This window comes from Ostrea edulis, chromosome 1 (assembly GCF_947568905.1).
Source record: "Ostrea edulis chromosome 1, xbOstEdul1.1, whole genome shotgun sequence".
In the NCBI taxonomy this organism is placed as follows: Eukaryota; Metazoa; Mollusca; class Bivalvia; order Ostreida; family Ostreidae; genus Ostrea; species Ostrea edulis.
In genome coordinates this window covers 73,098,345-73,122,597 of record NC_079164.1, presented here as the reverse complement: position 1 = coordinate 73,122,597, position 24,253 = coordinate 73,098,345, and the positions used below count along the sequence as shown (strand labels likewise).

General features: G+C 33.8%; 2 protein-coding genes across 7 annotated transcripts; one reads left to right on the top strand and one right to left on the bottom strand.

Moving 5' to 3' along the window:
* Positions 1 to 1,351: 1,351 nt before the first annotated feature.
* Positions 1,352 to 14,460, top strand: LOC130053127 (phosphatidylinositol-3-phosphatase SAC1-like). Of its 2 annotated transcripts, XM_056159766.1 has the most exons (18): positions 1,352 to 1,444; positions 3,356 to 3,453; positions 3,662 to 3,739; positions 3,853 to 3,980; positions 4,235 to 4,384; positions 5,031 to 5,124; positions 5,420 to 5,607; positions 5,893 to 5,976; positions 6,286 to 6,354; positions 6,469 to 6,548; positions 6,745 to 6,843; positions 7,494 to 7,632; positions 7,805 to 7,874; positions 8,697 to 8,769; positions 9,124 to 9,217; positions 9,436 to 9,537; positions 10,407 to 10,467; positions 11,241 to 14,460. In XM_056159766.1, exons 1-18 carry the CDS (start codon positions 1,419 to 1,421, stop codon positions 11,408 to 11,410), a joined length of 1,803 nt encoding a protein of 600 aa, XP_056015741.1. In that variant the 5' UTR covers positions 1,352 to 1,418; the 3' UTR covers positions 11,411 to 14,460. The 2 variants fall into 2 exon arrangements, with proteins under 2 accessions (XP_056015741.1, XP_056015746.1); XM_056159771.1 differs by lacking the exon at positions 3,356 to 3,453 and having other exon boundaries at positions 1,395 to 1,444.
* A 1,848-nt stretch (positions 14,461 to 16,308) lies between these two features.
* Positions 16,309 to 24,161, bottom strand: LOC130053122 (mpv17-like protein). Of its 5 annotated transcripts, none has more exons than XM_056159752.1 (6): positions 24,030 to 24,156; positions 23,096 to 23,199; positions 21,963 to 22,256; positions 21,396 to 21,472; positions 19,637 to 19,771; positions 16,309 to 19,499 (listed from the first exon to the last, which is right to left on the bottom strand). In XM_056159752.1, the coding sequence occupies exons 3-6, from the start codon at positions 22,234 to 22,236 to the stop codon at positions 19,473 to 19,475; spliced, it is 513 nt and encodes a 170-aa protein (XP_056015727.1). In that variant the 5' UTR covers positions 22,237 to 22,256; positions 23,096 to 23,199; positions 24,030 to 24,156; the 3' UTR covers positions 16,309 to 19,472. The 5 variants fall into 5 exon arrangements, with proteins under 5 accessions (XP_056015727.1, XP_056015718.1, XP_056015731.1 ...); XM_056159743.1 differs by having other exon boundaries at positions 24,034 to 24,149; XM_056159756.1 differs by lacking the exon at positions 23,096 to 23,199 and having other exon boundaries at positions 24,030 to 24,161.
* Positions 24,162 to 24,253: the final 92 nt, after the last annotated feature.

The window sequence follows — 24,253 nt, the reverse complement described above, 5'->3', positions numbered from 1 at the left end:
AGTCGAATAATCAAGGGATTTTAAATTAACAGATGTGTTTGACCTTACAAAAGGGTGTGAAAATGGGCTGTAGCAATAAAGACAAAGAAATGCATATGAATAATAATAAAAAAAAAACCATGTGTTAAGTGTATATAATGGTTTTCTTAAGCATATTGGGATGGTTACAACCAAATCAAACCGAAAAAACAAATGGTCGCGTGGTTCGTTATATTTGCACATCGAAGAGTCATGAAATACAGGTACAGTTTGTGTATTCAGTACACATTCAAGAGAAGAAAAAAAATTCAATTAACCTCTTCTCAAAGACAGAAATTAAATCAAGACATATTAACAAAAGCACGTGTATGACAACGTTCATATTGAATCGATTGACCCTACAACCTAGTCCGAAATATCTTACGTTTTCCAGGCTTTTTTTATGACTTCGATATTTACCATGCCAGGAAAACCTATAACGGGAAAATTTTCCTGACACGGTAAAAATTAAAATCATAAAAAAAAGCCAGGAAAACGCCAGATATTTCGGACTACCTACAACCATACATATGGATTACAATTTTTTGAATGTGTAATGTTCACCTTGAGCAGTGTTAATTCTCCCTCCGCCCCTCGCTCCCTGTTCCTTTTACCATGTACATTCTCACTCATACATATGTTAAATATATCAATACTTTAAAAAACTATACTTTAAAATATTATCAAATATCTGAAATGACTCGTGCTCGAAACGCCCATGTACTGAGTGGTGTCTTATAGTTTTCCATGTTGATTTGCAAGAGGTTTCCTCAGTATGCTCAACACGCAATATGGACTCATCCTTTTAAAAGTCTCATTTGTATTTTCACATGCACTTGTGGACATGGTCATACACCCCTCCCCCACTTATAGTTTAACCCCCCCCCCCCCCAAGTTACAGAATGAATGTAACCATTTTACTCGGGTTTTTTTTAATAAGTGTGTACCAAAGGTGCAAAATAACGGTTATTTTATTTACGTGCATACATAATTATTAAGAGTAAAACGAGTAATAAAAATGAAAATGATCATATGATATATAGTCATTCTACAAATATTTAAACTAAAAAAAAAAGGGGGGGGGGGGTCATGCCCATAACTAGCTCAGTCACCTGTAATTTGTTTGGGGGGAAAAAAAACTACATGGAAAGTAATATCGGCTATGCTTGGGCTTGACTGCACATTTGTACTGATATCCTCACTGGTAAAGGCTTTGAACAGTTCACATATCAAGCCCAATCTCACCCATTATATTACTAGGGACCTATATACTAACGTTAGTATATAGGTCCCTGATATTACACGGAAGAACAAATGTCAGATCCACCACTTCCTGAACTCGCCAAGGGAACTCTTTTGTGTGCGGAGGTAATTTTCAGTCCACGTAGAAAACATAGAAGATGGCGGTTCACGAATCGCTCCATCTGTAAGTGGGCGTTAATTATTGTCTCAAGTGTGTATGTAATGCATAAGATGCTCTGTTTAAAGCAGTTTTAGTTTCGTTACAAAATACTTGTTGAATGCAGTTAATCTCATCTTCGGCGCTTTGGAGTTGAACACTTTTAATATTTGACCGGCTCTGACTCTGAGTTTACTAATGACAGCGTTTTATTGTCAGTAAAGTAATGTATTAAAACATACTGAAAGACTCTTACCCTGTTAAGGGTAATGCGATTCATTATGTAGATGATTATATAATGTAAATAACCTTAGGCATTTTACGTGAATGAAACATGTACACGGTCATACCAAGTCTAATATACACGTTCATTTGCCCTCAGGTGGAAAACAAATCAGAATATACTCGCATGTATATATTGGTGGTATTCTGTTATTATATGTTGTGAGATTTTGGCCCATGGTCTTATTTAGTTCAGCCTTTTTTATTTTCCGTCGCAATTGTTCTGAAAAAATATCAGCATTATCTCACAGAATTTGTCATAATCTCATTTAGATGTTGATAGGGAGGACACTGATCACATGATTGAAATCTTTGCTGTCAGGGACTTCATGTTGTAATAGCGGCTGTCATCACTTTACTAGCTATGGCACGATAGCCTACTAAACTATACTAGGTCTCGTAATAGGCTGTGACATTATAGCTTTAAAAGGAAGGGAGAAGTGCAATGAACCAGACTGGGACTCGAACCTGGCCCCCCCTCAATCTTCAGTCAGGTACTTTACCACCTGAGCTATCTGGCTTCTGCTGATCAAATCCGTCTGATTGCTACATTCCTCCCTCCTTTAATGTCTTCACACCCAGAAGATATCAACAGTTCAAAACAGGATCTTTATACCCTGGCAGACATTTTCACCTGTCAGTTCCAGGGGCTGGTCTACAGCACCAAATGCAACAGGAATGGAGAAAATGCAATGGACCAGACTGGGGTTTGAACCCAAGCCCCCTGAATCTCTAGTCGGGTCTCTACCAACTGAGCTCTCTGGCCACCAGTCATTGAACCTGGCTGACTGCTACATGACTATTGTGTTCGTGATGTCATAGCTCAAACCTGAGTGAATTAGAACAGTGCTGAGGCAGAGTTTTCTATTGAATTCCAAATCTCCTTCAAACTTAATGTAATATTCAGTTGTATAGAATGGGTCCATTTAACTATTTTTTTAAAGGTATTAATTTTGAACAAAAATCATAAACATGTTTCCCCCTCTCCCCATAAAATCAGACAAATGTGTCTGTAATGGGGTTTTACGAAGCACATTTTCCTGTATTATTGATCAATGTATTTTTGTATGATTTCTGAAATAGGTTTAAATCATTCACATTGTGTAGTGCTATCACCATACTCCTTACTTCGGCCTGGTCAGATCACCTATCCGGTAATGTAAGGATAACGGGTTCGATCCCTGATTGATCCAAATGTTTATCTCCCTTCCTTGGGTACAATAACTTTAAGTTAGTAATGTTCATATATTCAACCTTTTGTAATATGTATGAGCTGACATACATTTTTACTTGCCACAACCAGGAAGTATTTATGCTAACTCTAAAACAGACCTGGTAATATACCCCAATTGTTTAGTAGAAACTGAGTGAATATTACCCAAAATGTCATGAAAAATTATATATTATAGAGAAATGTTACCTATGTCTTTAATTAGTTTTTACTGATTTTCAGGGAGTTAACTCTTCCATGCTAGTAACTCCCTGCAGTGACAAGAGCCATCACATGATTTAAACAGATTTGTATTGAGGATCCTCTATGCTACAATATTACCAAGCAGGAGGGAAATTCACTGACAAATATTTTTACATAATTTACATTACATAATGGACCAGTAATTCAATAACATACATTGTAAATATGCATTTTTTTCACAGTCATGTGACGACAGACAAGTTTTATATTCAGCCTGTGGATTCTGGAATAGATGAATTACTGGTGATTGACAGGGTGTCACAAGAAATCGGTCTGCAGGGTAAAGTAGTATAGCAGCATAATTAGAATAAGACACTTAATGAAGAATAAAAAGACATCAATGAAGCATAAAAAGACATCAATGAAACATAAAAAGACACATTAATTAAGCATTGAGTAAGAGATATGGAAATTCTTAGTATATAATATAGATATGTAAATCCCTTTGTATATTATATAGATATGGAAATTCTTTGTATATTATATAGCAAATAAAGGGCAGCTGCCATCGGCCAGTGTAACCAAGCCCATTTATGGAATATTTGGAATAATCAGACTCATAGCAGGTAAGCTTTTTGTTTTCCTTGTAATTTATGCATAGTATATTTTGATGCAATTTTGTATTGTGTATTCATGTATTATTACTAAAACTGCTTATGATATGAAATCATGGCAATAGGTCCCTATCTGATTGTAATCACTAAGAGGGAGAAGATCGGGGATGTGGATGGACACACAGTATGGAAGGTTATCGACACAGAGGTTTTGTCCTTCAAACGAACTCTGCTGCACCTCACAGAACAACAGGTATCAGAGCGGAAAAATCGTCCACATTTACAATTCTGTATGTCCCATCACAGATTATGTGAACAAGGAGGGTGACTTTAAATATCAACTATAACATGATGACTTCTGAGTATTCTGTTGATTAAAGTAGTACATGTATATGCGATCATTTTATGTACAAGACATGGATGCAGTACTTACACCTCTGTCTTGTGATTAGGTAGTGTGTAGAAAATTGAGAAAATTTACGGAGTGTCGTATTTTGTAATTTGCAGAATGCCCATAACAAGACATACCTGAACATGTTGGAGAGTGCTCTAAAGATGGACGGCTACTATTACTGCACCAACTTTGATCTGACCCACAGTTTCCAGAGGCTGTTCAACACCAGTCCAGACTTTCACACTATGTCACTCGTTGAAAGGGTGTGATTTTTCATTCTCTTTTATTTTTAAGAGATATTCATGGATCGTTAAAAATGTAACTGCATACATGTATATCAGAATATACATGTATATAGTACACCATTTTCATATTTTTTTGTAATTCTTATTATGAACATCAATTTTTTTTAATATTTATGACATTATAGTTTAATTTTACTTGTAACACGCAATTTGATTGGTTCATTTGACTTTATCAACATTCTTTATATCATATAAACAAAGTTGTTGTTTAGTCCCATGATATGATGTCCTAGGAAGGGTGTCACAATACATTTAGCTGTTTTGTTTCTATTTTGTTGCTATTGGTCTGCATCATATAAAATTCATACTTCATTTAGAATTATTCATCAAATGATACCAAACGTGGTTTGGTAAATTGAATTATATGGAATAAAAGTAATTTTTACTTATTTTACACAATATAAAGTAAGTTGAGGCAGTTTACTCTATTTCATAAACAGCATGTTTAAAACTCTCTCAACTTACTTTATATCATATAAAATGGATAAAAATTACTTTTCATTCCTTAAATAAAGTATCCTTTGAAGTGATTTGATTTTTGTTACATTTTGTAATAATTTGTTATATTTTGTGATTATGTGTTACATTTTGTGATTGTTTGTAGGCGGATCCCAGGTTTATGTGGAATGGGCACCTGTTGAGAGAGCTTTCCCAGCAGTCGGACCTTGGCCGCTATTGTTTACCGGTTGTTCACGGCTGTATCCTCTGTTTAGCAGAATTATTTACTTTCTTTATATCTGAAACCGACATAATTTCTCCGTACAAATACTGCTATGAAAGATGTCACAAACTGATACCCCCCATCCATTCCATAATTTGATACTGAATTTTAGAAAAATGAAGTGAATTTTACATACATGTATGTATTTTAATGGCTAAGAATACATTGTAATTGTCGTTATTATTGTGAACCTTGTCTTTTTGGTTGTACATCAATACATCTGACACTACTAATGTGCAATTGAATTTATTTCTTCCTTGATTTGAATTAAGTCATAGAATGTCAGTCGTGTAACATCAACAACAAGACCTTCGACTACGTATTGATCTCCCGCCGTTCCGTGTATCGTGCGGGCACCCGATTCTACGTCAGGGGCATCGACACGGAGGGACAGGTGGCTAACTTTGTGGAGACAGAACAGATTGTACAGTATGAGGGAAGCAAGTGTTCATATGTTCAGGTTAGCTCAGAGTATGAAATTTGTCCCAGTCAAAACATCAATGCAATGTTCAGTAGAAAGATTATCCTATGAAGGTCGCATTCAATGTCTTTAATTTTTGTTCGGTGACTTTTTCTATATTTGATATATGTGTAGGTTGTATGTAAATTAGATAGTTTACCAAATTCATGAATGATGAAGAAATTGACCATATACATGTTGTTTTCGGACCTTGTTCCTGAAGCCAGTTCATTTAAGTACATGACCTTTGTCTTCAGCCCATTATGTGTACTATGTATTTTGCAGGTTAGAGGTTCCATTCCACTGTTTTGGACACAAAGACCCAATCTACAATATAAACCCAAGTTCAAACTTAACACGTCTAGTCATGTTAGTATTACACTTAGTAATTATAAAATATTTAGTCGTGTTGAATAGTATTGTCAATATGATTCATATATTCATCTTATCTTACTAAAATGTGTATTGAAATGCTAGTCTTGGTTATATAAAGAATTGATTACAACATTTTAACACAAACTTATTTGATAAGAGTTAATCTTTTGATAAAATTTCTCAGAACTTAGAATGATTCTATAGACTCCTTTGTATAGAAATGCACATGTGTTGATATACATGTACATTATAAAGAAACTTATTGTGTTCCTATATAAATGTGCCTGTACATTGTATTTGCAGATAGAGGTTTTTCAAAGACACTTTGATGATTTAGTTTTCAATTATGGGGAACAAATTTTAATTAATTTGGTAAGTTCAGTGAATATCACAAAGAATATGTTTATCGGTACATTTGTACATCCTATAGTATGTGTGATAGTTCCAATGTTGTTGAAGAAGTTGTGATTTTATGTGTTATTTCAGGTAAACCACACAGGTGGGGAGGGGCAGCTAGAGAAAGCCTTTTCTCAGTCGGTTACAAACACTAAAAATCCGAAAATCAGGTACTTTTAACACATGTAGATAATTCTGTAATTCATATTTAGCAGATGGTAATAGTTAATTAAAACACCTCATCTTCTGTACTCTTGTTATAACACACATTGAACTGATTTTTTAGATTTAGGTATGAGTATTTTGACTTTCTCCACGAATGTCTGAAAATGAGGTAGCATATTGTACTGATTTTTTAAAATTTAGGTACGAGTATTTTGACTTTCACCACGAATGTCGGAAAATGAGATGGGACCGGCTCTCCATTCTGACAGACAGATTAGGAGAGGATATCAAGAGGATTGGGTATGTGTAACTAAGTTATAAATAGAGAAATGTGTTGTGAGGATTTATTATGGCTACCCTTCATACGACCTTGAATAGTAATATCAAGGTCAAATGACTAGGATTTTTTTCATGTCATATCATTGCAACTCGTAGAGCAAGGATTCTGCTTCATCTTTGATGTCATTATTTTCATATGACCTTGTATAGTCATGTAAAACCAAGGTCAGACATCCTAGGAAATGTTTATCATGCCAATATTACATGTAATTATCTGGTATTTGCCATGTAGATGCATCATCATGTAAGATTTACTATGATAACAAAATGCATAATACTAACACAGAAAATTGTTTTTGTATCAACAATCAACAAACTCTGGCTAGGTCTGCTTAAAACAAAATGTTGGTTTTCACTTGCTTAATATGATATTCATTTTTGCGACATTTGATTTGTTAACAAACAATAAGCTTTATGAAAGGGAGACAAATGTTTTCATCCACTAAAACTATAAATACATATTGTACATGTACTGCGGTATGTTTCATTCCAGTTTTTCAGAATGTCTCAAATTAAAATTTCAAAAGCAGACGATAAATGTATTTCAGTTGAAATATTTTTTTATGCATTTGTTTTCCTGAAAATTTAGTTTTTCTCTTTGCATCTTATAGATACTTTGCAATAGGAAAGGATGGGATTTGTCAAAGTCAGCAAGAAGGGGTGTTCAGGACTAACTGTATAGACTGCCTGGATCGTACCAATGTAGTACAGGGGATACTGGCCAGAATCGTCTTAGAAAAACAGCTAACAGTAATGCAAATAATACATGTAGCTTAACATATGGAGGTGCACAAAATTCTAACAGTTTGTGAACTAATCTATGTTTTCTGGGGAGGGAGGGTGTGTGTGTGTGGGTGAAGAATCTTAATTTTGTGACGGACAATTTTACATATCAAAAATAAAATCATGTTGTGATTTGTAGAAACTTGGTGTGTTAGAAGCAAGTCAAAGAATAACTGACATGAAAACATTCATATCGAAATTCAACAACAGTAAGTGAAATCTTTTTCTCTCATATCTACGTATGTAAGATACAGATATTCTATGAAAAAAAGGTATGAAAGATATTTCTATCTTTCATATCATGTGACGTTTATCTTTCATATCCCATGACATAATAATCAATACACTTAACAACATCATGAAAAAAATGGCAAAAGCCTGCAACTTACCTAGATTGATGAACACTAGTGTCCGCAAAACTCTTGTACAAAAAAATGACAGATTGTAATGTCCCTGATAATCTCCAGGTGTATGTGACCGGACACAATAATACACATTCCTTGAACAACTACTGAACACTCAACAACAGTCACAAATTCCTCATATCGAAAATGCTGTCGAGTACATCTATGTCATCCAGTGCATTATGCCAGTTCACAGAAACCCAGCCCACACGGTCTACTAGTTCTAGGCCTACCTCCACATTCACTCTGCCAACGTCTACTGTCCCTATATGTGTCTCAGGTGAAACAAGTGCCTCCAATGTCCATGAGACTCGAGTCATTGCTCGAGTGGAAAACAAAAGTCTATCCATGCCCATATCCACCAACAAAAACCACTTGGAATCTCTCTTCACACACTCATCATTAAATAACTGCTCAATTAATATCAATTCCAATGCTCCTTTAAGAAGAAAGCATGCAGTTGTGGATTCAGATTCTGATTAGGTCTGTCAAAATGTTTCGCGCTGATGGACTGCCGAGTGACATCACGCATCACCCTGATTATTGATATTGTATACAGTCTGTAAATAACACATGTATTAGTACTCTGGATCGTGTTTTTAGTGCTTGATTTTCTTTTCGTTTCAGTATGGGCAGACAATGCAGATGCTGTATCCAAACAGTATGCTGGGACTGGTGCTCTGAAAACTGATTTCACACGGTAAGATTTCCTGATCCCAAGTTATTCTGTGTAACCTCACTTACGGATAAAAAATGTTCTAATACGCAGGCATGGAGGAGAATGTCACAGAAAGTTTCCTTTCCATTCAAGCAATTTTTTTTTTGGAAATACTTGTATCTCTATCAACATGAATTTTGATGTACAGGGTATTTGACAACCAATTACATGTTGTGTACTGGTGTATGCTAAGAAATGATATCTTCATTGTACATACATTTTGATATGCAGCACTTGGAATTCTATGTTAGTGTATTTTGATATGCAGCACTTGGAATTCTATGTTGTTGTATTTTGATATGCAGCACTTGGAATTCTATGTTATTGTATTTTCAGGCAGGGAAAAAGAACAAAGATGGGGCTTGTTATGGATGGATGGAATTCCTTGATTAGATATTTTAAGAATAATTTTGGAGATGGTTTTCGACAGGTGTGTCATTGAGTGAAAATATTAAGTGATGCTAGAGTTATTCCCCTTAAAATCATATAATTTTTTGTGTGCATTTAAAACTATGAATACATAATTGGTGTCCACAGATCTAAATAATATTTTCTGCAATGTTTAGCTACATATAAATGATTTTTTAAACCCTTGTTTTAGAATTATTTGTGATATGTATTAATGTGGGAAATGTTCCATTCATGCAGGATGCCATTGACTTGATCCTAGGAAACTATGTGATAGAGGAAAATGAAGGAATTTCTAGGCCCTCTCCTCTGCAGGCAGAGAGAGATTGGAAGTTCTATGCTGTACGTAATCCACAGGAATTTCTTCTTTTTTTTTCCTTCTTTTTTTTTTTTTTAAGATTAGCTTTCTGATTAAGTTTTGTCTGGCTTAAACTTTTCATATTTTTATCTTCTCAAGAACGATGGAGCCAGTTTCTACCAAACATGAACAAAGCATCTTTGGTTGAAGGGTATTTAGATTTGTTTAAATAAGGTGCAATAGATCCTTCCAAGGAGAGTTAATAAAGGAATTGTGAAAAATGGGTGTTTTGATTAAAAAAAATATTCTTCTTAAGAACCACTGAAGCAGGAAAGCCAAACATATGAAAGTTTCTTATGTTATAAAGATGTATTTATGTTCAAATCCATGGAGGTTTAAAGTTTCAAAGGCGTGTGTAAGAAAATTCTTCAAAGTTTTCTAAAAAAAAAAAAAAAAAAAAAAGAAAATATCACAAAAGTAACATGCAAGCATAGTTTCCATTATAGCGTAGATTGAATTTTATTCAAAGATTATCACTAGGACTAGGGATTACAATAGGACTTCGAAGTTGTACATAGGAAAAAAATTATCTAATTAAAACCAAAGGTACAATTTGCCTAACTAAGATGTGAGCAAGTAAAAATCAAGTAAAATTAGTTTGTTCAAATTCTGACCTCTGGGACCATAGCAAGGTCATGATTGGGGTTTAAATGTGTAGCCATGGAAATATGAGTAACATTACCCATGAGGCTCATGTTATAAGTCTTTTATGATGTACATATTCTGTTTAAAATGTGAATTTCTTCTTTGAAATACATGTACATGTATACAGATTTATTTTCCTGACTGAACATGCACATAGGTGAGTAACACAGAATTTTAATGCTTAACTCTTCATTTCCTGTTTTTGAAGGTACCTGTGATATTTGTGATAGCCATGGGAATGTGTCTAATCAGCATATTGTTGCCAGATGGTGAGAAATGCACTCAAATTCATAAATGTTGATTACAAGTTATTAGTTAACATGTTTTTTATGCCCCCAGAGTCGAAGATGTGGGAATATGTAGGTTTTTTTTGGCCTGTCTGGCCATAAAAACTTAACCTTGGTCATATCTTTTACACCACAAGAGGTAGAGCTTTCATATTTGGTATGTGTATTCCTTGTGGCAAGACCTTTCTATTGACACCAAAATCTTTAACCTGGTCAACTTTACAGGGGCTTTGACCTACTTTTAGAAAATTTGAATATAAGCCATATCTTTCAAATCATAAGAGGTACATCTGTACTGTTTTTATATTAAGCATTCAAATCTTTTTCTTTTGTGAGAAGACTTTCCCATTGATATCGGATTTGTTGACCTTGCAACCTTGACATTGACCTAGTTTTTGGAAATTTTAAAGAAAACTACAATATCTTGCAGATTTACTTCGTTGTAATCTGGGGGCATCGATGTTTCACAAACACTTATTGTATTTTATTGATATCAATTGTGAAATTTTAAGGACAAAATAACAATGCAAGTTTGAAAAGGAACACTAGGAAATTTATCAGTAATCATGGGGTCAGGTTTTGTGGTTTATTAATACTTTGCAATTTTGTTGAGATGTAATTTCATGGTTATGATATCTGTACATTGAAATGCTATGTAAAATGTGTATTTCTGGGATCAGAACTTATCGATTTAAACTTATATCTATATATACATGTACCTTTACGAAACGTTCTCAATCTTATTTTCATCACAGAATCCTGGAGTGAACAGTTCATGTACATTTTATTCTGGGGTACTGCCAGTATTGTATCATTAGGAGTGATCTACATCTACGGGAGTGAGTTTGTGGACCAACCAAAGCTCGTCCACACACAAGCCAGAGTGAATGGTGCTGTCATGTATGATACGCCGAAGCAAGCTTAACCAGGATCATTTTACATTCATTCCAAAAGAGAGGAAACTTTGAAACCTGACAAGACTGCAGTTTTGTGATCTCCAAAATTAATGTAAAACATTAGAAATAATATTAAACATGGACTTTTCACCGATTGTAAGGTTTATTCATGCAGATTTGTTAAGGTTCATGTAACAAGATACCAGGAATGCAGTCGAAGAAGCAGAGCTGTATTCAGTCAGTTATTCTTTTTTTTTGGTGGGGACAGGGAGGGGGTCAATTTTCATAGTTCATTTAATTTTAAGATATATTTACAAATTTTGTCATATTTCAATCTGTTGCCATTTTGATTTGACAGTTCTGTGTAGATTATACCGAAACATTTCACTGTTTAGTAATCAATACGCCGGTTTCGAGATACGTCCGAGTTATTTCCCTTTGACAACTCTCGTACATAGTAAGGCGCGAAAGAATTTGTTTACACGCGGGAGTGGGACAGATATTCATCACAGCATAAGTGAATGTACTCAGTAAGTTTCTCATACGCTGTTTGATAACCCGAATTCGACTGACACACAAACTAAGTAAGTGATAAGTATTTGGGGAGTAATTAAATACATAGAATTCTTATCCTATCACGTTATTTCGCTGGTCATAAGTACCATATCCAAGATATTTCTTGCAAATATGACATTGTTTGTATGTTTCCACTTCGGTAAAACATTTCTTTCGATAGCATTTTGTATTTCCCACATTTACATATTTAAAGAGAAGCTGCTTTTAATACATTTCATTGTCTTTCTCGTTGGCTGTATATCCACTCTGTCCCACTTAGGCATTCAAAGTTCCACTAAATGCACCTCCTATACAGAAGAGTTCGTATCTCGAAACTGACGTATTGAGACATTTAGTGACCATCTGAGATTTATCAGTATGATCCCACATTCTTATGTATTTTATTTCCAATCAAGATGCCAGACAGGCATGAAAGCATAATGTGACAAGAAATGCCAGTGTTTGAGAGCAAGATACATGGAAGAATACACTATTTTTTAAGTTAATTCCTGAAAAGATCAAACATATCATGTGCTCCGAACCATGTGTGTTAATTATTTCCAAGGATAGATTAAGTTTATACAATGCTTCATTGTTTACAAATTTGAACAGTTCAAATATATTTTCAAAAAGGATTTAAATTGTGAAAACATACATGTATGTTGAATTTTACAATGTCTCTCAACGTCTGGGTATCCGTTAAGAGTCTTTTTTTTTTTTTTTAAATTGTCTAGAAATATGGTCAATCTGAATAACCTATAGACATACTATTAGTATGTATTAGCTTTATCTAAATAATCAAGAATACCTATAGTTCATGAATTTCTGGGGTTTTGGTTTTTTTTTTTTTACAGAAAAAATTGTGTATATTTCCTAATATTTTGTGCATAAGTTCTACATTTGAAACAGATATAAATGTATATGAAAGCTTAGTTAGATTTTATGAAAATATTGTCATGTAGACAGTCGAGATATGTCTGTATTTCCAAGCTGTGATTTTCTATATTGTGTGTGTTAGAACATTTTTTTTGGAATTTTACAGATATTTAGTTTTTATTATGCTAGCCATAGGGTTGTATTATGGTATGGTCAGTGCATCTGTCTATCCATCTGTCAACTATCTAACATCTCATTGTGGTTCAGATAAACAAGCACTTACATGTATAAGACTAGGATTATCAAACTTGGTACACGTGTTCCCGTGATTAGAGGAAGAGTTACTGGTTTTTTTTAGGTCAACGTCAGACTTGCATGGGTTATTCCATGTCACAAAACAAGATAGAAAAAGCACCAATATGCATTTTCAACAGTCGTAGATGAATTGTATCTGTAAGTCTGTCAGCACCTGTGGGTCAGACGAAAAATGGCTAAAATCATCAAATATGGTACACATGTTCCCAGTAATTTTTCAAGGTCAAAGGTCATACTTACATAAGCAATTCTATATGCACAAAACAAGATGGAAACGGTACAGATAAGGCTAGGATAATCAAACTTAATGCACATATTCAGCCCTCATAGACAGGCTGTATTATGTTGGGTGCTGTGTATCTGCCTGTTCATCCATCGTCACTGAGAGAGGGATAAAAAGTGTTGAGTGGAAGATGGCTGTTATTTCTTAAGGTCATATTTCAAAAAATCGCAAAGAAATAACAGTACAGACAAGGGTAGGATCATCAAACTTAATGCACATATTTCTCACGGTGTTGGTGCCAAGTACTGGGTATTTTTTGAAAACAAATAATTTTGCTTTTGTCTATCATTTGATACTTAGCAAAGCCTTATCAGAACAACCATTTTATTAATACTTTGTTGTATCGGAGAAAGTGTTGAAAGATCACAGTCAGAGCGATGTTTTGATGGTTTATATGGATGTTAAGCCTCTCTTTGATTACTACTGCATCATTGAATATGTTGGATGGGTGTAATTTGGAGTGGGAGCATTGCTCTAGTTCAGTATGTGAAGCAATCTGTCGGTGTATATTGTAGATAGTTCTAGATAAAATGAGACCCATTGGTCAAAATGTTCACCTAAGCCACAACAGCACTCTTCTGTTAAAATCTATTCACATTTATTATATAGAGCAGGGTCACAACAGCCAATGGCATTCCGATCTGAGGACTCTTATCCGAAGAAAATTATCTGTGCTTAGATTGGCAAGTTGAAAATTAGTCATGTTTCAGTTTATCCCATATTACCAAATACATATTACATATACAAAATATATATTAGGAATGTTTTTTTAAAAATTTTTCCAAAGTGTAAAATAATGAGTTTTTATTTGCCTGAATTTAAATTTTTCCCATTTTGGATTAGGGCAAAAATGAAGTGAGAGTAAAAATTGATACTGGTATGTATAATTCTGTCGCATGCCTGACCTTCAAAGCAGACAAAGTCGGTAGTCAAACTTGCATAGTATCTTGATGTATTAGTCATTTAGTATTGATTTAATCCTCGTGCACATTGTATTGGATGAATGAGTGCAGTGTGATATTAAATATTCCATACTTGTAAAAAAGATAAGTATGCCTCCATTTTCATTATTTATATAATGTGTAAATCCACAAGGATGGACTCTTACCTCTGCTTCATGGAATTTAAAATAGGGATCTCCTAAAAGAAGAAACATGTCGCACACACCTATGGAGCACCAATTTAACTTATTAAAATCAAATAATTGAAGATATATTTGATTATTTGAAGATAATGTCATCAGTTTAATCATAATATCATCAGTTTCATTATTGTGCGAAATAATTGAATTGATGAGCACATCAAATTAATTATTGCTCAAATCAAGTATAGCATGCAAGAATTGAATTAATGAGCGCATCAATTCAATTGATAAGAACAATAATTGATTTAAAGCGCGCATTAATTCAATTGATGAGAGCAATAATTGATTCAATGCGTGCATTATTTCAATTGATGAGAGCAATAATTGATTAGATGCACACATTAATTCAATTGATGACAATCTGATTAAAATCAGCTCCTCGATCCGCTCCTTTATTTCTTTTGATTTGTCGCTACTCGATCGAGGAGCTGATTTTAATCAGATTGAATTGATGAGAACAATAATTGATTTGATGCGTGCATCAATTATTGCATGCAATAAATTAAATTGTGGGGATCTGGGTTGGAATAGGTCCTCGGTACCCCTTGCTTGATGTAGAAGGCGACTAAATGGGGAAGTACGTCCTTCAGATAAGACCGCGAAAAACGAGGTCCCTTGCCGCAGCAGGTTTGGCACAATAAAGATCCCTCCCTGCTCAAAGGCTGTAAGTGCCGAAATTTTGCAGTGCTTCACCGGCAGTGGTGAAGTCTCCATGTGAGTGAAATATTCTTGAGAGGGACGTTGAACAATATTCAATCAATCAATTAAATTGATGAGAACAATAATTGATGTGATGCACACATTTATTTTTAATTGATGATAGCAATAATTGATTTGATGCATGCATTAATTCAATTGATGAGAGCAATAATTGATTTGAAGCCTGCATTAATTCTATTATTGATCTCAGTTCAATTCATGCTCACACCAATGTGGTGGAATTAATGCTCGCAAAAGTTAATATGGAGCTGGGTATAATGAAATGATCTAATTCTACGCAACTTCTGAGATATCAGTTCTTCTGTTATGGAGGTATGTTCAGTATTCTGTTGAACGCTTGGGTGGGTACTAGATGTATACATATATGATAGACTAGCTATGTAAATGAGGATAAAAGTTATGAAAGGGTAAATGTTGTTTATATTACTCATAACGATTGGTATTCATTAAACTGACCATATCAAGAATAATATTTGTTTGAATTCGGCCTTTAAATATGAAATTTTTTATATCCTCTTCTGCACAAGCAAGAGGTGGCGATTATCAATTTTTGTTTGAGCTATTTTATTATCATTCAAATACTCCTAAATTTACTAATATTGTGTGTCCTTGCAGTTTGGGTGGTTGCTTAGTGTCTGATAATTGGCCTTTAGGCAATATATGAAGGCAGCGATAAGCATTTGTACCCACCGTGTGTGGACAAAAGTAAGTTTTGCGTCTCGCTGTGTGTAAGAGTTCCACAAATGGAAAGAACTATTGGGCAACTCGGAAATTGCGTATTGAAGATATCGTTAATTCTTTACTTATGCTGTATAAGGAATTAATGCACACATGAATTCTTTTAAGGAGAGCAATCAACTCAATTTAAAGAGATTATTATTTCAATTGTGACTGTTGAATTTAAGATCTCTCTAACTTGCATGTAATTATAGTTGCTCTCTCTTAAAGACATATTGCACACATCAATTGAGTTAATTAGCATGTGCAATGTTCCAAAGCAATGTAAATGACAACAAAGAGATTAACACACCATGTAATATATACTATTTAATTGTTGGTAAACACTTCAGAAACAATATATAATATAAATATAAGTTTCAAATTTTGGTACAGACCTCCATACTCATTACAACTGGTGTGCACTTAGTACTAGCTTGGTTTACAAAAGTAGATGCTATAGTTTTAAAAGTTAAAAGGAATTTTAAATTGGTTTTATGAATTTCACTCTCCTCACAGGGGCCTGAACTCTTGACCCTGCATGGGGCAAAGAAATTCACGAGTTTGCTAATTAAGGCCTCCATGCTCAGTATAGTTGTGAATCGAGTTTGTTTCCTAGATATTTAGGGGTAGAGAAGATTTTTTTATACATGTAAATGAAATGCATTTTTCACTGACTGATTGACGCAGTCTAACTCATCAGTTTGAATCCCTGTACCTTAAATTTCAGGACTTTGGTAGAGATCTTTGCATAATCTATAAGCTATATACACCAAGTTTGTCTTCCAGTTTCGGAGTAGAGAAGAATGTTCAATATCTAATGCATTTTCACCTAAATATGATTAATTCAGCCCCAACCTGAAGCCAAAATTCCTGTTCCGTTCCTGAAGATTTTTAAAGCAATGATGCATTTACTGGGCTATGAATCATTACTCACAACTACAATGCTCTCAGTTTACCTCCCACAATCTAAGGAGTAAAGAAAAAGATTCTTTCTTTTTTTATAAAAAGTTTGGTCCAACCCCTATAAAGCCCTGATTGGCAGTGACTACCACAAAAATTCTCCTACTCCTAAAGATGCCACACACCAATTCTGATGACGAATGGTTGAGAAGTTTCTGAGAAAAAGTATGGAATGATTGTTAATGATGTACATAGACAGATGGGCATGGATAACAATAAGTCACCGAAAGACTTGGGTGACCTAATAAAACACATAAACATCATTACATGAAGAAAACCTGTAGTACTTTGATTTTTGTAAAAGATTTCTGAATCACACTTTATACATACCCTGAGTAGTAAATAATAAAAATAGTTTTATCTAAGTGATGTGTGAGAACAATTCTGAAGTGATGTGTGAGAACAATTCTGAAGTGATGTGTGAGAACAATTCTGAAGTGATGTGTGAGAACAATTCTGAAGTGGTATGATCTAGATGATAACGGACACATTCAAAGATTTGCAACACATTAATTTGATATGCTCTTTGACAACTGCATGTGTAAACCAGAAATGCCCAAATTTTTCCTTATTTCCATTGATATGGCACACAATTCTTGGATTAAAATAAAAATAGATAACTAATACTGATTTACAGAGTTTGCTGGTGTAAGAGTTCCCATCACAAAAATTCCATTTGAACACAATGAAATTTTTTTGCATATAAAAACATGTATGTGTAAAATTCAAAATATTTGTACATATAAATGGGTGCGTGTGAATGCAGGGGTAGTCAACACATAAAATATTGCATCTCCATCAGCCAGTAATATAACACAGTGGAACCTTATTTAATTACCTCAAATTCTATTTTTAGCATGTTATGTTCTACTATTTATCTAACATGAGAGTTGTCCCAGAAGATCAAAGATCAGTAGACATTCTGTATTTTTATAGGTGATAAACAAATTCATTTCAGAAATCACTCCCTGGGGTGTTGAAGTATACATGTATTTAATACTGCTTAAAAAATGTCAAATCCCAAGATTGCACCACTTATGCCGATATTACATTTTGATTGGATCTCTGATTTGTTATATTTAACATAGTATGCCTACATTTACTGTAAATCATTCACAATATCCATATCATTAGGAAATCATTTTGAAACCCTGTCTACAAATTTTATGCCACCATTTTTGATAGCTGTAAATTCACCGTAATAGAATGGATTTCGGCATATTTTCAGACTCGCACCAATCAAACACTTTTTATTTCCCACTTCAACATACACCATGTTTTCACTTTTACCCCTGTAAAATATTTATGTTGTGTAATACTGCTATTTTCATCAGATACTCGCATATGATGTAATATACATTCATTCAAATATCAATCATCAGTGTTTATATAATAGATGGAAAAGTCTCAGATTTCTGGGAAGACCCTCACAGACATGATTCAGTTAAACAGATGCTTCATTGAACAAAATTTGCCAGGGATTAACAAGGCTTGACTGTTTATGACATTGTAACGAGGCGTGACTGTATATGACATTGAAAGTATTTAGTCTTTAAGGGGAATAACACAATGTCATAAAAGCTCACTTCCAAGTCGAAATACAAATGGGAATATAAATATTTGATTGAGTAAATATATTCTTTGTCCTTTTTAATCTTCTTGCCTAGTCGTTTAGTTCAGCAGGTTACTGCATGAGGCGGCCAATCTGTAGATCATGTGTTTGACTTTTGAAGGGATCTTAATTTTTTCCCCATGTGATTTTCCACTTATATGTCCAATTGTACATTTCAATTATTAAATTAATGTAAGTTTTAAAAAAAAATTAAAAATGAAATATCATTATACATGTACATATTCTCCAATTTCCATCAGTAAAAGTTTTCTATAGTGTGTTATTTCTCCCTAAGACAATTAAGTTTTGGTGATTAAAAAATGACAACCATCTCGATCATTTACAACCTCATGTTCTGTAAACCTAGAGGAAAATAAAAGTAAACAGATAAAAACTCAAGGAATATAAAATCAGCCTTCATAATGACAATAACAAAGTTCTATACAACATAATAACTTGCTACACAGATAAAATTCATCACAAGGAAGATCTAATAAATAATTAATAGAACATATAATGTACATCTGGTAACTTTTAACAGAAAACAACAAAATTAACCTGGGATACTGTAAGTATATGAATACAGTACTAATGTAACACAAATATGTATATCTGACACCTGAAAATGAAATTGGAAGAGAATGTGAACATGTATACAAGTACACATTAATTAACAGAGTTAAAATTTTCTATAAATTAATTTAAGGAAAGTACAATGTACAAATTTTAAAATTTGTATGATACTTATAAATGTCTAAAATTGATGTCAGTACAAGATTTATAAAAGAGCATAGATTGGGGGGGGGGGGGGGGATCTATCACAGAATCACAATAAAATTTTTATGGATATATGCTATTGATAAATCATTTAAAATTCTTGATCCAAAATTCTAGCTGCCGAGGTCGTCAACTTTCCTCTTTCATTTCTTCTACCTGGAAAAGAAAGACACACCTGTAGGCTTAAAACATTTCTCAATATACGCTGTATTTGTTGAGAATTATTTCCATTAACCTTTCTAACCCTATAAATCTGTAGCATTTCTTCATCACAGAGGAAATGAATTGTGTACCTTCGAAGGTTCTTTTTCGTAGCAGAGAAACATGGACCACAGGAATGAAGCACATCCAATCACCTTGGGTCTGTGTTTGTACGGGACGAGGGAGAAGTTCGCACCCTGTACAAACGGCCAGAACATGACACCAGTCTACAAAGCATAATAAGTAGAAATAGGTACAGTTCAACCAGACTTATAAAAACAATCCTTTCATTTGCTCTTACTATGGATAAGGCCTGCCACATGTTTTACAAGAGCAAGTCAGTGATCTGAATTTTAGCCATAATGTTGTTTAGCATTTACAAGTTGAACTAGATTAAAACTTACAGTCAGACAGGGCTTTGCTATAAGCCATTGACCTCATAATCTATATGTGTTTTTTGTATTTGCACTTAGTGCAAAGTATGCAGACTGAACAATGTTTTACTTAAAAATAATGTTATACAATTCTATAGTCATTTTCTCTCTGTAACTTTGATTTTGACTCGGATCTTTCAATTGTATAGGTGTATTTCAATCATCATTATTATCCTTCGGAATATTACATTCAATTTCATTGGTCGAGGGCTGGCCACGTGGAGGGAGACAATTTGTGATGTCTCCCTCACGCGCAGGGTGACAACTGTGTTGTCTCCCTTTAGAAGATACAAAAATGTATGACATTGAGTGTAAAACAAAATAATGTAGGTAGCTGAGGGTAACATTGATTTTACCCCTCGAAAACTATTAAAAAGTTATCAGAATTTTCTGCAGAGAAAGTTATTACGAATTTGTTGACGTTTTAAATAAAAAAAAAGATACATGGTACAAGTCAATAAATGTGTCGGGCGCATAGGCGCCCTTGGGTGATAACCCTACTAAGACCTGATAATTTGTGATGTCTCCCTGCTAAACATTTCATAATTGTATATTGTCTACTTTAACACCGAGAGTGAGTTTGATACCGCTGTTCCAGTTGTTCTTGTGCTGTTTTTAGAGTCACAAAATAACGAGAGAACAAGTGTGCACGAACATGTGTTCTTGTTCTTCAACCACACTACTTACAGAAATGATGTGAGTTCTTGCACCTCGAACCTATTCTCATAATGCGTACTCGGCGTTCGGGATAGCTAGGAATTGGTACTCCTACAAAGAACGGCAATCTCGAACACACTTCGGGCATAATTAAAATACTAAACTTTCTGCATCATACAATCAGAATTGCATTACGAGCTTGGTCTCTCAATGCATAGGCATCTTTCGATGATCACTGTCCATTTACGGATTGCGTCTGAAGTCTGGATTTATAATGCTGGTGATTTCGTTTTACATATTGCGTATGAAGTGTGTGGATTTATAATTTTGGTGATATTGTGTTGCGCATTGCGTATGAAGTGTGTAGATTTATAATACTGGTGATTTGTTTTACGTATTGCATATGAAGTCTGTGGATTCATAATACTGGTGATTTCGTTTTACATATTGCATATGAAGTCTGTGGATTTATAATGCTGGTGATTTCATTTTACGTATTGCGTATGAAGTCTGTAGATTTATAATACTGGTGATTTCGTTTTACGTATTGCGTATGAAGTCTGTAGATTTATAATGCTGGTGATATCATTATAAATGTTGGTTTACAGTATATATGGGATTGATATAGATGGTTTATGTTTAAGTTCATGCATTCAGCACACAGCATTACATACATGTAATCTTTATAACATGTACGTATAATACACTTTATAAGCAGTGCATTGATTGGTTGCAGATATATGCAGATGTACATATATACCTTGTAAGTGATTGGGAATTTCTTGAGCCATTCTTCTCGAAATTCTTGAAAGGATTTTCTCTCAAGCATACAAGTTGCTGAAACAATGAAACAAGAAATATTATTCAGTATGATTTGCACATTATAAGAAAATGTATACATTAATATGAAATTCAGATCTTGACAAATCTTGCTATTTTTTACAATCTGTCATATCAAAATGACCATAACAAGACAAAAAATGATAAAACTAAAATATAGGGTTAAATTTGCAATCATTTTCTAAATTGTATTGCCATTTTGACATGCACAACAAAGTCCTTTGTTTAATAGTCATTATATTCCTAAATATACATAGATTTGACCTAACTTGTATTCCCCATAACTCAAATGATTGCATAACATCTAACTTGAAAAATTTCTTGAAACAATATATGAATGTTATGATAAAAATTTGTACCTACTGTGAGTGTACACACTACAGAAGTATCTCTTCCGTTTTTGAAATATTGGATACAGCTATAAATATTATAATTGTTTGAAGGGGAAATTAATGCCTTTACCTACCAATACAATTATATGACTTACAGAAATAAAATGAAGATATGGCAATTGGAGCAAACACGACTTGATCTGTAATCATCTTTTTTGCCACAGTTTTGAATGCTCGTCCAGGAAATATTCGTTCTGCTAGAAACATCCAGGTAAATACAAGGGGTGCCACCACAAAGGTTCCAACAGCTACCATTCGTACAGACTTTTGGTAATCCATCTGCTCCTTCTTACTGATGAACTTCTGTTCCACTGAATCGGATATAGTCCACAAGGTGGCATATGTTGCCATAGTTTGTAAAATGGTCATTTTGGAAAATTGGGTCCTTCCTGAAAAAAAACCCCCTGTATTCATTAATTTATAAATTAGAAATGGGATTTATTGAATAATCCAATTATTAAATAATCTTCGCCATTTTCGTGTATCTACAACATACTAAAAGTACTCACATTTCATAGATAAAATACAATATGTCATGAAACATGTTAAGCTGCCTTCACAGTATATAAAATGAATAATTTATCCAACCTTTCCAAGTCTTCTGGAGATTTACTAGTAGTTTGTTTTCCCTAGAGACAGATATACTTAGTTAGGGGGAATATTCTGACTCAGAGATATTTTGGTAATACTTACAGCAAAGAAAGATGAATTTATTTATAGAACTTAGTACGCAAGTAATCTATATAGAAAATTAGAATTGACTGACTTCATTGTACAAGTAATTAAAAAAAATAGTTGCCGTCATTAAGACAATAATTTGCATACCCTGGTGTTGGTTACCTCTAAATATAATGAAATTTCATTTTAAGCTATCAATATTACACACAATGTCCTGTGTCCTGATCAACGTTGGTCGGACATCATTTGTCCAAGCAGCAACATATGCCAGATGCCTTGTTCTAACTATCATTATTTCATTTGTTTGATTTTTTATGGTTGTGGAACGTCAATCTTCTAATACTTTTAAAGTCTTTTATTAAAGACTAGCAAGAATCCTGTAACTTTAAAGTTATGGTGTGGTAAGGAGACATACAAGTAAACACAATAATAGAGGGTGAAGTCCTCTCACGGCCCGAAGGGCCGTGAGAGCGGAGCTCTCCCTATAGGTAACACGTATATACATGTTTAAAAGGAAAATATAGGAAAACAATGAAAAACTAAACCATACCTATGGAACTTGAAACTTTTGGTACTAATGGCGTCGATTCAAATACTATCGCGTGGACATGTATTTCTCCATTTTGAATCTCATCTATCCTAGTTCACGTCGTTCTGAGATGTTACATAAAATTCGTAAAAGCATGTAAATCTTAATTTCTTAATCATATATAATCACTCCACCATTAACACCATATTTGTTGTTGTGGTTCAAACGCTATGTTTGTAAATTTGCTAAATAACGACGCTGAATATGACGTCACAATGTACTGTTTACATCGATTGCGTTATAATTCCCGCGTTCAATATATAGGCGGATCAAATATCCAAAATTAGGATGTTTTGATACAGCTCCGTCCTCGTGCTAACTTCGGGTTGTTTTTGTTCTGTTTTGGATATAGATACCAATGCCAAAATTTGTTTGCTTCGTCCTCAAATACGGTCACGCCGTAAAACATATTACAGTTGAACTTTGGTATCACAAACACCAATATCTTGAATACACGGATATGTAAAGTGATTCTGAAGTCCTAACCACTTATATTCTTTCAGTATTTTACCCTCGATATCTCAAATCCTTAGAATCTCAAAGTTTATTCTCAATCATATTGAGTTTGAGATAACGAAGTTTGACTGTACAATCTGATCAACAGGTTCAGAACAATCTCAGTATTTAAATTTTAGAGCTTTATCAAGCTATTTGTATTTGAAATACAGTACCAAATCTAGCTATTTTGAGAGAAGAAAATAAAAATCTCAAAATACCAATATTCATATTATGAAAAAACTGGTGAGATCATGTCAATATGAATGATATATAGTCATATGTTACCACATCTACATGAGATTCTGATTTTCGTGAATCATTCGAATTTTCTCTGTTAATTTTTTTCATTTTCAATATTCTTGCCTTTTTGTTCTAAAATCATACAAACGATATCTACCTACAATTCCACAGTTTTTCAACTCTTGTGAATTTTGGAACTAGATCTAAATTATGACCTTCACTTGATCTCAGGCCGAACAGCTGACGGTTCAGTTGCTTAGTTTCCTTTTGACTGAGGAACTAGATTTTCAAATTCAATCGTTCATATATATTTCGTGTGGGATCATTTGTAATATCATAACAGATATTTACCTATGTTTAGTGAAAGAATGATAAAAAATT

Bases quoted from the DNA above. Each gene is read 5' to 3' on its own strand.
- LOC130053122 (XM_056159756.1), bottom strand. From the start codon at position 22,236: ATGACCATTTTACAAACTATGGCAACATATGCCACCTTGTGGACTATA. The intron at 19,772-21,395 runs GTATATATGTAC...TATGCTTTGTAG, and splicing joins AATTCCCAATCACTTACAAG to ACTGGTGTCATGTTCTGGCC. The intron at 19,500-19,636 runs GTACACAATTCA...TTTCTTTTCCAG, and splicing joins ACGAAAAAGAACCTTCGAAG to GTAGAAGAAATGAAAGAGGA.
- LOC130053127 (XM_056159766.1), top strand. From the start codon at position 1,419: ATGGCGGTTCACGAATCGCTCCATCT. The intron at 3,740-3,852 runs GTAAGCTTTTTG...TCATGGCAATAG, and splicing joins AATAATCAGACTCATAGCAG to GTCCCTATCTGATTGTAATC. The intron at 9,538-10,406 runs GTACGTAATCCA...CTGTTTTTGAAG, and splicing joins GAGATTGGAAGTTCTATGCT to GTACCTGTGATATTTGTGAT.